Source organism: Castanea sativa, chromosome 11 (assembly GCF_040712315.1).
Source record: "Castanea sativa cultivar Marrone di Chiusa Pesio chromosome 11, ASM4071231v1".
Classification (NCBI taxonomy): Eukaryota; Viridiplantae; Streptophyta; class Magnoliopsida; order Fagales; family Fagaceae; genus Castanea; species Castanea sativa.
This window is the reverse complement of record NC_134023.1, coordinates 68,487,374-68,501,839: the sequence shown is the minus strand read 5'-3', so window position 1 is coordinate 68,501,839 and position 14,466 is coordinate 68,487,374. Positions and strand designations below refer to the sequence as shown.

The window sequence follows — 14,466 nt, the reverse complement described above, 5'->3', positions numbered from 1 at the left end:
ATGTAGGTAGAAAAAATGCATGCCAAATGCACATCGGCAAAAACATCCTCTGAATACTTCAAGAGGCCAAAAATACAGAAACAACATTGGCAAAAATGAAAAATGCAAAGAGAGAAAGAGAGCAAGCGAGACAGAGAATAAAAATAGAAAGATGGCGGTGTGATCTCATCTAATAGCATCTCACATGGTTGAAGTTTCAATTTTCAATTTTCAGTTTTTAGCAAAATAAACAATATCCCTAAGTGTCCGTTTGGGAACAACTTATTTATCTGAAACTAAAAACTGTTTGTTGAAAATACTAAAGATAAAGCTAAAAGATAACTGAAATAGTGAGATCCATAAACAGTACTAAAAAGTGCAATGTGACTCATAAATATTAGTAAAAATAAGCTGAATATTAACCAAACACAATCTAAGTGCAAATATTTTAATATTACAGTGACGTAACCTCACAAAACAACGACAATGTGCAGAGCAAAAAATTCAATGATAAGCCTCACCTCACATTTCAAACTGTCAATACCTACCAAAACAAGTAAACAACAATCAACACTGTAAAAAATAAATAATTTAATAATAAAAGATAACTCATATGCTAAAAAGCCACTACTATAATTGGCAAAAATAAAAATAAACAATAACGTATTCAAAAGTGGTCAAAAAAATATAGCCATGGTTCCCACCATTAGTGATATCCAATGCTATGCCTTCCTCTTCTTTGCATCTCTCATCACAACCTTCCTAATCCGATCCATTCTCAGCAAACCCATCAAGGTAACCACGAATTCTCACCTTCCTAGCCCACCAGCCCTCCCGATCATTGGTCATCTCCACCTTCTTGGTCCATCCTTATACAAATCCCTCCACAACCTATCTACCAAATATGGCCCTCTTCTCTATCTCCGCTTTGGTGCATCACACTGCCTACTTGTTTCTTCAGCCTCTGTTGCTTCTGAAATATTCAAATCCCAAGACCTTGCCTTTGCTTCTAGGCCTAGATTTGCCTTTTCTGACAAGTTACTCTATGGAACTTCAGGGTTTGTCACTGCTCCATATGGTGATTACTGGAGGTTCATGAAGAAACTCTGTGTGACTGAACTTCTTGCCACAAAACAGCTTGAGCGTTCCCTCTTTGTTCGGCGTGAGGAAAAAGAGAGGTTGTTGAAGAGAATGTTGGAGAGTGCAAGGAAGAAAGAGGATGTTGATGTGGGTGTTGAGGTTATGAAGTTCACAAACACTGTGACTTGCAGGATAGCGATGAGTACTAGTTGTTTGGAGCAAGAAGGAGAGGCAGAAAAGATTAGAGATCTAGTGATTGAGTCCTTTAAGCTGGCTGCAAAGATGTGCTTTGGGGATGTGTTGGGGCCTTTCAAGAAATTGGGGTTTTGGGTATTTGGGAAACAGGCTTTAGATTTGACTAGGAGGTATGATGAGTTATTGGAGAGGGTGTTGAAGGATCATGAAGTGAGAAGGTGCAAAAATGAAGGCGAGAGAGAAGATAAAAAGGATTTGATGCATATGCTCTTGGATGTTTTTCATGATGAGAAGGCTGACGTTAAGATTACAAGAACCCATATCAAGGCCTTCTTTGCGGTAAAGTTTCTCCTTCTTACTTCTCAATCTCTTTAGTTTACATTATTTGAATTTTTTTTTTTAATATGAGATATAAATTTTACTAGCTTAATTTAAGAGTCTAAGTGAGTAATGAAGACTTGAATTTTGATTCTTGCTCTCCCCTCGTCCCATCTTTCAAGATAGACTAAAAGTGCATTTGAATTAGCTTAATTAATTTTATCCCTCACTTTTTCTAAGTACAATTGTATTCTTAATTTTATCCCTCACTTTTTCCATACCAACTTATTTTTTGCTTACCGTTTCAGTGGTTGCTGGCTTAACACACACACTCATATATTATACTACTAGTCTACTGCTACTATTAATTGGGTGTTTTTTTTTTTAATAATCAAGGTGTAGTACCATTTTTAACTTCTTAAATGTTTTTCTTTTTTTTGGGACACATTAAGTTCTTAACTGTTCGCTCATCTTAATAGGGTTTTAAAAAAAAAAATTTATACAAAATAGAATTTCTACTTTAGCCTAATCTAATTATATGTGTATGAAACTCCCTCCTGAATACTTGAACCTCGGCCCTTGCCCTGCACCCCACACCCCGCACCCCGCACCCCACAAGCACTTATACTTGTAGAGTGATTACCATACTAAGGGTGCGCATTGGTGCTCATCTTAATAGGTTGATTAGGGGTCTCGTGGCACTATTTGCAATAATGGCCAAAAACATGGCACTCCCACTCTATGGCTTTGTGCTGCAAAATGCAAATATATGAAGGTTGAAGTTTCATGAGCAATCCACCTTAAGCTGAAAGAATCATCAATAGTCACCTTCAGTTATTTAACTGTCTCTTTTTCTCTCCGTGTTCATTTTTGTAGAATTTTGGTTATATTTGATGCTGTGGGGTATAATTGAATTGGTAGAACATTGTTGCATACAATGGCGAAGCCAGAAATTTTTCTTAGGGGCCAAGTTAGCAATAATTAAATTATTTTTTTGAGCCAATATAATCTTTTTTTTTCTTTTGAAAATCAAATTCAACTCAACAAAGTTGTGCCCTACCTTCTTTAATTACACTAAAACTATTTATAATTAATTTGAAACTTAATTTTTTTTAGTAATTTTGTATTTTAGATAAATAATTAAATAATTATCGAAAAAGTCATTTTCCATCTTGTTACAAAAGTTTTATTTTGAAAAGCTATATTGTTCAAAATGCACGTTTCATCATGTTCTACCCTTTTATAAAAAATAAAAAATAAAAAATGCAAGTATTATATTTCTATCTTTTATAATTAAAAATAAATAAAAATTTCATAAATACTAATCTGTATCCAGTCAAATAACACAAGAAAAAAAAAACAATTAAGTATTATCATCAAATATAACTATATATATGACAATACCTTAATTGCTTAAATTGTTAGCCTGTTATCAAATCTAAATATAAGAATATGGGTTCCAGTTAGTTCAACTAGTAAAGTCTCTAATAGTTGAATAAGAGATTTAGGATTCAATTTTTGCCTACACCAAAAATTGATTAGTGTATTGGTCTGATGATAAAAAACTATCATCGAGAGCGGAAGTCATAGGTTGAAACTATCTTTAAAAAAAAAAAATCTAAATATAACAATATATATTGAAGTGCTGGAAAGTGGAAAGTAGAAACCACTGTTACCACTCAAATCACAACCACATATTTATGTGAAGAAAATCATAACCACTCATTTATGTAAAAGAAACCCACACTGATTGGTAAAATAATATTATATTAAAACTAGATATATTTTATAAAACATTCAAAAACACCAGAGGAAGACCAAATGAGATATTACGGTGGGGGCTCATTGTTTACTAGTGGCAAATTTCAATTTTTCACGGGAGTTTGTTGTAGGCTTGCAGCTAAAAGCCTGATCATTCATTGGAGTTCTTTGCATCAAAATTATCCTTAATTGGTTTTCATGAACCACATGTAAGATTTGAGGAGGCCAAAATTCTAAGATTCAATGGGTTTTGCCCTCCCTGGCTCTACCCCTGGCTGCATGTAGTGGTATAAGAGAACAAAATTCACTCCGGCCAAAAATTGCATTTTGGCCAAAATTGACCTAAATGCTTGAAATGGGCCAAAATGAACTAGAATTTGAATTAAGGTGGGAAAGAGTGTATTCCTATTCCAGTTTGCATGTTAGTACTAGATATTCTGGCTGTGGCTAGAATGGAATGAAATTAATAAAAAATTTAAAAAACTTTTAGGAATTCAGTAAATCTATAAACATTAAATGTCATTGTAACTTTTTTTCATTTGTGATAAAAAAGAAAAATCTATATAATATCTAAAAAATAAAGTGTAACATTTGTTGTTGCTATGCTCATATCAAGTCACATTAGCATAGTATTTCAATCCATTTTTGTCTATTTCAGTTTGTTCGGTCCATTTAGTCCACATTGACCATTTTGTGCACTTATTTAAGAATGAAAAAAGACAAGTTCAAATTAAGAGTACCTATTCTAAATCCAAATTTATTAAAAAAATATATATAGATCTCAAGCTCATTCTAAATTTTATTAAATTTTACAATTGACAAAACTTAATACAATTCTTTATTTACTGTTCATTAGATTTCCCTCTTAAAAATCTGTCATTTGTCTGAGTGAATAACTAAACAAACGGTATTTTAACACCATTCTTTTCTTTTCTTCTTTATTTTCTTGAGCCTATGAGAAAAGTTAAATGACTCGACTGCAGATCTCTCAAACTTCTCCCAAGCAACATCTAAAAATAAAATCTGACTTCAAAAGGACAAGGTTGTATTGATCTTCTCCATTACTCCCATTATTTTTATAAGAAGACTAGTTGATCTGTTCATACTTTGTTTGTTAGACAGATGGCCTTTTAAATAATAAAAAGGTAGCAACAGAAAATGTTTCTCTCCAAACTAGTTTGGGGTGAAACCCTTCAAATTCTTCTTATTTCTTTTTATTGGATGCGAATTTTGAAAATCTAACTGTTGGATTGCATGTTCTTTATGTTCTTAATATGCATGCCATGGTTTTTTAAAATCAGATGTTATTTACTATTTAATCAACAAAATTAATTTTTATGCATAATTTTAATCTCTAAAAACTTGAAATTTAAACATATGATTAATGAGATAGATATTGATCTTTGATCTTTTTGAAATTTTGCAAGTATGGAAGATATAATAAGAATATTCAATCCAACGGTTATATTTTTAAAATTCACACCTAATGAAAAGATATAGTAAAACTTTGAAAATTTGTTTGCAAACTAGTTTGGAGAAATACTCATAAGTTTGGAACAACTAGCCATCAGAATAGTAATAACAGCTCCATTGCACTAATTCCCAATAACACAAATTAGATAAAGAGAAGGGCAAAACTACCCCCCATCAAAACCTGCTACTAGTCTACTACAAGCCTACAACTCAACCCAAACCCAATCCTCTACATGCTCCAACCACCTCTATAATCTCCTTCGCCTCATCGTTCTCTCCTGGTTAGACCAAGCGATTGTGTGTGAGAAATCAGATATGAAGCCAATGGGTTTTCTCACAGAGCAAAGAAAAAAAAAATACAACAATAAGAAGTTACAGTACTTTAATGGTTTCTGTTTAGTTATTCAATTAGACAAATGTCAGATTTTTAAAAGGGGAAGCTATGGAACAATGTATAAGGAACTGTATCTAAGTTTTACCCTTTTGCAATTTTAATCTCAATTTTGTTCGGCATGTATTTAATGAATCTAAACTTATTTCAAATTCATCTATTTATTTATTTATTTATTTTTTGCTTAAAGAGAGACAACTTAACATTACTTATTGTTAAGTTCTAAAACACTCTTAAATCATATTCAAACCTTAAAGCCACTATATTTAGGGTGCGTTTGGATGCAGCTTATTTTGCTGAAAACTAAAAACATTATAACAAAATAATTTTTAAATGTGTAAATAGTATCGTGAGACCCATTTTTGATGAAAAAGTTGTTGAAAAAAGAAGTTTGCGGGTCTCGTGAATAGTGCACGAGACCCACTGACAGACACATTCTTGTGAAATATTTGTTGGTCAAAAAGGTAGTAGATCCCGTGCACAATGCATAGGACCCACTGACAGTACCATGTCCCATGTGAAACATGGGTCTCAATAAAAATAAATAAATAAAAGGAAAACGCAAACGCAAACGCAACATAGAGAAACGTAATCCAAACGCATACTTAATCCTGATGCTTGACATATATTAACTAATGTTAATTTATAAATACTTGTTGAACATTGTATAATTATGTCTACCAATCACTATTACTCAATGTTATGATTTTCATTTCAGAGGCCATTTCATATTGGTTACTAAAACATAATTTTTCAGTACAAATTAATACTTGTGTGTGTGTGTTTGTCTATATATATATATATATATCTCTCTCTCTCTCTCTCTCTCTCTCTGAAACGAAAATCATAAAATTGATTAATAGTGATTGGTAGACATAATTATACAATGTTCAACAAACATTTATAAATTATTAGTTAATATATGTTAAGCATCAGGGCTAAATATGCGTTTGGATTGTGTTTCTCCATGTTGCGTTTGCGTTTTTCCTTTATTTTTTTATTTTTTTTATTGAGATTCGAGTTTCATGTCGGACACGGTACTATTAGTGGGTCCTGTTCATTGTGCATGAGACCCACCACCTTTTTTGACCTGCAAATATTTCAAAGGAATGTGTTTGTCAGTGGGTCCCGTGCAATGTTTACGGGACCCACAAACCTCTTTTTTCAAAAAAATTTTCATAAAATCATAACATTGTGTAATAGTGATTGGTAGACATAATTATACAATGGTCAACAAACATTTATAAATTATTAGTTAATATATGTTAAGCATCAAGACTAAATATGCGTTTGGATTGCGTTTCTCCATGTTGCGTTTGCGTTTTCCTTTATTTTTTAATTTTTTATTGAGATCCGTGTTTCACGTGGGACACGGTACTATTAGTTGGTCCTGTGCATTGTGCATGAGACCCACTACATTTTTGACCTGCAAATATTTCAAAGACATGTGTCTGTCAGTGGGTCCCGTGCAATGTTTACGGGACCCAAAAATCTCTTTTTTCAACAATTTTTTCATTAAATCATAACATTGTGTAATAGTGATTGGTAGACATAATTATACAATATTCAACAAATATTTATAAAATTATTAGTTAATCTATGTCAAGCATAAGGACTAAGTATGCATTTGGATTGCGTTTCTCCATTTTGCGTTAGCGTTTTCCCTTTATTTATTTTTTATTGAGACCTGCATTTCACGTGGGACATGATACTATTAGTGGGTTCTGTGCACTGTGCACGAGACCCACTACCTTTTTTACTTGCAAATATTTCACAGGAATGTGTCTGTCAGTGGGTCCCGTGCAATGTTCACGGGACCCACAAACTTCTTTTTTCAACAATTTTTTCATTAAATCATAACATTGTGTAATAGTGATTGGTACACATAATTATACAATGTTCAACAAACATTTATAAATTATTAGTTAATATATGTTAAGCATCAGGACTAAATATGCGTTTGGATTGTGTTTCTCCATGTTGCGTTTGCATTTTTCCTTTATTTTTTTTTTATTTTTTTTATTGAGATCCGAGTTTCACGTGGGACACGGTACTATTAGTGGGTCCTGTGCACTGTGCATGAGACCCACTACCTTTTTGACCTGCAAATATTTCACAGGAATGTGTTTGTCAGTGGGTCCCGTGCACTGTTCACGGGACTCACAAACCTCTTTTTTAAACAACTTTTTAATTAAATCATAACATTGTGTAATAGTGATTGGTAAACATAATTATACAATGTTCAACAAATATTTATAAATTATTAGTTAATCTATGTCAAGCATCAGGACTAAGTATGCATTTGGATTGCGTTTCTCCATATTACGTTTGCGTTTTCCCTTTATTTATTTTTTATTGAGACCCGCGTTTCACGTGGGACACGATACTATTAGTGGGTCCTGTGCACTGTGCACGAGACCCACTACCTTTTTGACCTGCAAATAGTTCACAGGAATGTGTTTGTCAATGGGTCCCATGCACTCTTCACGAGACCTACAAACCTCTTTTTTCAATAACTTTTTCATTAAAAATGGGTCCCACGACACTATTCACACATTTGAAAATTATTTTGCTACAATGCCTTTAGTTTTTAGCAATAAATAAATAAATATATATTTTTAAACGAGACCCATAAACCTCTTTTTTCAACAACTTTTTTATTAAAAATAGGTCTTACGACACTATTCACACATTTAAAAATTATTTTGCTATAATATCTTTAGTTTTCAGCAATAAATAAATAAATAAATATATATATATATATATATATATATATATATATATATATATATATATATATATATAATAAGCACGTAAAGAGAGGGACTGATTTGGTAGATAGTTACTTAGCATTTATATAATATTTCAAAATTTAAAAGTGTTTTAGGCCTAATGTGATTTTTTTTTTTTTAAGTTCGCAACCACAAGTCGACAGGTACCCAAGTGAATGACCTTTCAAATCGCACATTTTCTATTTAGTTTTATCTTTTCTCTCATCAGACATCAATCTTCTCAAATCTCATATTTTCTATTCACTTCAAATCTCACAATTTAAGTTATTCGCAGCCATATGGTTGCAATCAACAGTCACTAAGGGATCTTAGCAAAACCACAGTACTCTTCTTGTCTTCTCCTCTTTTAATCTTCGTTCTTGTTTTCATCTTCATCTTCTTAGCATAACATGATAAGTCAAAATGCTTAATAATATATTATATTCAACCCTTAAATAATTATATCGACCCAATAAAAAAAAGTGAAAAATTGCAATACTTGTATGTATTTGCTAAGTATTAGTCAAAACCAAGATCATTTTGCAAGCTTGATGCATATGGTGTTTGAATATTTTGTCAGATTAATAATTTATCCTAAATTCTCAATATAAAATCAACGAAAACTCAGTATTTTTATTAGTCAAACACAATAACTTTCTAAACATAATATGCTTGAACTTAAAAATGAAAATATGAGCAATTTTGAGTTGCCAGATTGTGAAAAGCAATTTAATTTATTTTTTAAAACATCCAATACTAATGCAATTGAAAATATGAACAATTTCCAAAGTGCAACTGACCTACCAACTTCCAATCTAATAATTGAAAATATGTTCAAGTAAAATGGCTTTTACTAATTTAGCTAATTTGAATCCACACAATACTCCAAATTTAAGATGTATAAATAATATTATTAATTTTTCCTTTCTTTTAGTCCATTAAAGGTTGATTTTTTTTTTTTACTTTTTATTATTTAATAATTGGGTGAGGGGGAGGGGGTATTTGAACTTTAAATGTCTTTATTGAAAATACAGACGCAAATTAGTTGGAGTAATTAATTTAAGATGTATAAGTAAGAGTAATAGACTAGCCCTTATATGGAATTTTCCACCAAAGATTGTCTAACGTTTAATTAGATGTAGTAGGAAGGGAAAATGTAAGCAGAGGCAGCCCAAGGGATTTTGGGGTCTGAGGAGATTTTTTAAATTGAGGCTTTTTAAATTTAATTAAATAATATTCTTCTTTGTTAAAATCTATTCTATCCAAGTGGTTTAGATTAAAAAAAAATAGTTTTTTTAAATGAATTTCTTGTTCATATGTGAGTTGTTCATCTAAAACCTTTATAACTTCTTTTTTGAAAATTATTTTATCTATTTTTGAGATTCTCGATTTTTTTTATTATATTGTATTCATAGTTAATAACAAATTATTTAAAGAACCCTTTTGAGACTTGATTAATTTTTCACAATTTGTTTTTGTTAACAACTAATATATATATATATATATAGAGAGAGAGAGAGAGAGAGAGAGAGAGAGAGAGAGAGAGAGTTAGGTTCAAGTTACACTTGGTGTAACTCTAAGCAATGTTACACCACCTAATAACTTATTATTAAATTCATATTTTAAGAATTCCACCGTTGAATTATATGTTCTATATGTGCTTAATATGTGTGACAATTTTCATACCAATCGAATATAACTCTAAGCGATATTACACCAGGTGTAACTTGAAATGAGTGGACAATGGTCCACTTATACTTTGCTTATTCTCCTCTCCTCTCTTTTGTCTTTGATAAACGATTGAGTAATGTTATATTCACAATAATTTTACAACATATATTATGTAGTAATTTGTTATTGATTCTATAATTTGGATCCATCATTGACATCACTTTTTTTCCCTATAAATAACAAATTATCATCTAAGATTTTTTTTTTTTTTTTTGGTGAAAATGTTGTGGTTGTAACGTTACTCTAAAAAATTTCTTTCGAGTAATGCTAGAGATACAAAAATTTCATACTATTCCTAAATTAACATAGAAAAAAATTTAAATTAGAAATTGTGGTGAGCTCATGTGTGAGTTGAGATGTTAATTTAGGAATGTCGTGAAGTTATTGTAACATTTTGTTGTGTCTATTGCATTACTATTTTTTTTTATTACTAATATTTGGGGCCTAATAATACTTTTATAGATATAGAAATATCACTATATATTAGTTAGAATTTCGAGGCTTTGTTGCACTTGGATAAGTATATAAAACTTATGCTTATTAATGAAAGTTCAGTTAAAAACAAATTTAACTTCTAATAGAGTGGCTGGTTAGAGATGCCACAGTTGTTGAAAAATATACATAAAGTCAAATCAATTTCAGAATAAAATGATTTCTTCAAGACTCCCAATTTGACCATAATTGAATTTTGCTGTTATGCCAGGATCTCTTCATTGCAGGCACTGGCACCTCAGCAGAGTCAATGCAGTGGGCAATAGCTTTGCTCATTAATCATCCTAGTGTCTTCAACAAGGTTAGAGAGGAAATAGAATCAATTGTGGGAAAGACTAGACTAGTTGAAGAGTCAGATATCCCGAATCTCCCTTACTTGCAAGCAGTTGTAAAGGAAACACTAAGACTATACCCACCAGGCCCTGTCACAACAAGAGAGTGCCGCCAAAATTGCAAAATCAATGGCTATGATATACCAGAAAAAACGGCAGTGGCAATCAATCTTTATGCCATTATGAGGGATCCAGACTCATGGGATGATCCTAATGAGTTCCGCCCGGAAAGGTTTTTGGTTTCACTCAATGAGCAAGAGAAATTAGACCAATGTCAAGCTGAAGGAAAGGGACAAACCTTCAATTTTGTACCATTTGGGGCAGGAAGGAGAGGGTGTCCAGGAACCGCATTGGCATTTAGTATGATACATACCGCAGTTGCTGCATTGGTTCAATGCTTTGATTTGAAGGTTAGTGGAGAAGAATATGGAACTAAGGTTGATATGCAACCTGGACCAGGCATGTCTTTGAGCATGGCTCGCCGACTTATAGTTCGTCCTATTGTTCACTTCAATCCATTTACTGCTTCTATATAATCAAATAAGCATAAGCAACTGCCCATGTTATGGTATGTATGTCCAATAAACTAGGCATTTGGTTCTTTGCTCAACATCGTATCTGCAACTATCTTTCTATGTCAAGCACCAGTTGGTGATGTAGGTCATTAAATTTGTATAATGTGATGCTTTAATATTATGATGTGTTTCTAAATAACATGTTTCCTCGTGGAACGTTGTTCTGGACATGGAGTGGTTGATGTTCATCATGATATAGAATTATTATCAACTCTTTAGATTCTCAATAACATTAATACCTACTTTGGCTTCGCTACTCAAAGTGAAACAAAAAGATTCTTTGTGTCTTGACTTTATGGTAAAGAGAAAATTATATGGGTTGCATGACATAGATTTCAAATCTTATTAAATTTGTAATCTCAAGTGATGAAAACATTTTACTTTCTCATTTTGCAAGTTGACATTCTTTATGTAGCATGCACATAAATAATATAATTCATTAATCCAAATGACTAACCCATAAATCAAAATTTTAAATTGTTAAACAGTGGTAAGCTTAATCATTTAATCAATACTGTATTGATTGATGTCAACCGTCCAGCACTACAACTAACAAAATCTTATATTTTGCATGGACAATTTAATACAACTTATTAGGCCAAACTTCCATCATAAAGAAGCAAATGAAAGACTTTCATTAAAATAACCTGAGTTAAAAAGTACACTCAAATTAATTTTATTAAGAAAATTGACATCCCATTGATAACTTAGCTTCCAGCCCAAAGTCCCAAGGATATCTTTTTCTTTTTTCTTTTTATTAAAAAATAATAAATCTTTTTAATTGAATAAGATACAAACGATAGAGAGAAGAGCTACAAAAGGCTTCCTGGGTCTAGTTAATCTACTTGTATCAGGAAGAAAAACTCATGTTGGGATTGAAGAGATGGATTTGGGCCCAGAAGCAACTTTCAAAGTAACCCAGACAAGCCCATGGGCCAAACCATTAGCCTGGCTAGAAGTGTTGAAAACAATCCAAATTACAAAAAAAATTCAGCTTCTCATTAATTTAAAAAAAAAGATACCAAAAGTTTTCAATCAACTTCCTGGCATTATTGAGAGAAACGTATCAATTGCTAACTATTTAATGGTCAAATTTTCAAATTGTTGTATTTTACCCAGAACACATGAACCCAATTTTTTTTTTTTATATATGTAAATTATCATTTTGATCATTAACTTTTACATTGTATGGCAATTTAGTTCCTAACGTTTTAAATGTATTATAAAAAATGTTAATGTAACTAACAGCCAAAATAAAAATTATTTTATGCCATAGAGACTATCACATCAGTATAAACTGAAGAAGGCCCATTAGAGTTGTAGGCCGAATTGTTGGGTTCAGACTCAATGACATGGGTTAAGCATCTTCATGAATTGGAGCATATGGGCTGGTCAAGCTGAGCATCAATATTTGAGGCCGAAAAAACCAGAAGACACGCCAAGTGGAAATAAATCACTTCACTCACAAGCAACAACTCCTAGCCAATTTTATACTTTTCTTTCCTTGGTTGAATGAATTTGTACCAATACTTTCCGTATCACAGTTTCAACAGAACAAAACTTGGTCGTATTTGTTTATTCTGGTATAGACAATTCCCGGTTGTGACTATCTTAAAACAAAAGGTTGGTAACTGTTTGTTTCTTCTTTCAATTTATAATGATGACCCATTTCACAACACAAACACAAACACACCCTTTTTCCTCCAAATTCCCCAAACAAAGGCTATTCTTTCTTCCATACTTTCAACCATCTTTTATGGCATTGAACATACTTCCCATTCTCCTGGTTCTATCTCTATCAGGTATCATAATTCAAACCCATGTCACATCTTTTCTTAAACATTATTTGATATCAAAATTTCTTTTTGGGGTGGGTGGTGGTTTGATGTAGCTAATTATATTCAAAAGTTAAACTACAAGAGATCAGGAAAATGAGATCCATGAGATTTTAAATTCAAAACTTCTAACTAGTATCTTAGAATCACTCAAGGAATTCATCCTTATAATTATCTGGTGTGTATAGGACGGAAAAATAAATAAATATTTTTTAAGCATAGAAGTTCTGTACATTAGGTATTACCTCTTAATGTAGCTAATGTTAATGAATATGTATGAATTTTCAGGAGCTGAAGCGGCTGTGTTTACATTGCAAAACAAATGTAGGAACACCATATGGCCAGGGATTCTACCTGGGAGTGGACAAATTCAGCTAATGAATGGAGGGTTTCAGCTTAACCCTGGTGAAGTTGTAAATGTTACTGCACCTAAGAAATGGTCAGGCCGGTTCTGGCCTCGTCGTTTTTGCAAGTTCGATTCCGCTGGTAATGGACAATGCTTGACAGGAGACTGTGGTGGCAAGCTACAATGTACTGGAGCTGGTGGTGCACCACCAGCAACACTTGCTGAGTTTACCTTAGATAGTCCTGTGGATTACTATGATGTTAGTCTCGTCGATGGCTATAACGTACGTGTTTCGATAGAGCCTTTGAGCGGTACAGGGCCTACATGTAAACCAATTAGTTGTCTTGCGGAGTTGAATAGGCTCTGCCCTGTGGGATTGCAAGTGAAGAGAAATGGTCATGTTGTGGCGTGCAAGAGTGCTTGCTTGGCCTATAACACACCTGAATATTGTTGTACTGGTGCATATGCCACTCCTAATTCATGCAAGCCTACCAGTTATTCCAAGGTGTTCAAGGCTGTTTGCCCCACGTCTTACAGTTATGCATATGATGATCCCACAAGCACTTTCACTTGCCAAGATGGTAATTATTTGATTAGGTTTTGCTGAATATAATGTAAAAAAGAAAGAAATGTATGATGTGTATTGCAAAATTATGATGAGAAGTAAATTCTCCACGGATGCTGCGATGTATTACTATTCATATAAAAACATATGTAATTAAGATATACTTAAAGTAATTGTTTTAGTTAGTAATTTTTGTAATAATCAAAAGTTTTTCAAGTCTCAATTGTCAATGTTATAACATATATTTATGTTCAGGTTTTTTTCCCTATTCTTTGATAAGCAAATGACCCTTTCGACTTTTGCTATATCATTGGGGGCATGACAGTGAGGGAAAATGCCACTACATATTGGGGGGAAAAAAATGACTTCTTATAACTTATAAGTACATTTGCATGTGCTTCCTCAGGCGATATAAGATTGCAGGATTGCTTCTCCCTTTGGTCCTTCACATGAGCTGTTCAAATTATTGTGTGGGGTTGCCGACGATGACCGGGACGATAGCTGGCTTGATGCGTATGATATAGAATCTACAATTTAATATGCAATAATGATAGTAGAGCATGACAAGGACTCCCTTATCCAGGCTTGATCAAAGCTAAATTTACATTAAGCTTTATCCAAG

At 32.5% G+C, this 14,466-nt stretch overlaps 2 protein-coding genes across 2 annotated transcripts; both read left to right on the top strand.

The window, feature by feature from the left end:
• Positions 1–672: 672 nt before the first annotated feature.
• On the top strand, positions 673–11,325 carry LOC142615301 (cytochrome P450 705A22-like). Its single transcript, XM_075788038.1, has 2 exons — positions 673–1,593; positions 10,403–11,325. The coding sequence occupies exons 1-2, from the start codon at positions 673–675 to the stop codon at positions 11,057–11,059; spliced, it is 1,578 nt and encodes a 525-aa protein (XP_075644153.1). The 3' UTR covers positions 11,060–11,325.
• A 1,381-nt stretch (positions 11,326–12,706) lies between these two features.
• Positions 12,707–14,003, top strand: LOC142617579 (pathogenesis-related thaumatin-like protein 3.5). Its single transcript, XM_075790479.1, has 2 exons — positions 12,707–12,900; positions 13,222–14,003. Exons 1-2 carry the CDS (start codon positions 12,756–12,758, stop codon positions 13,884–13,886), a joined length of 810 nt encoding a protein of 269 aa, XP_075646594.1. The 5' UTR covers positions 12,707–12,755; the 3' UTR covers positions 13,887–14,003.
• Positions 14,004–14,466: the final 463 nt, after the last annotated feature.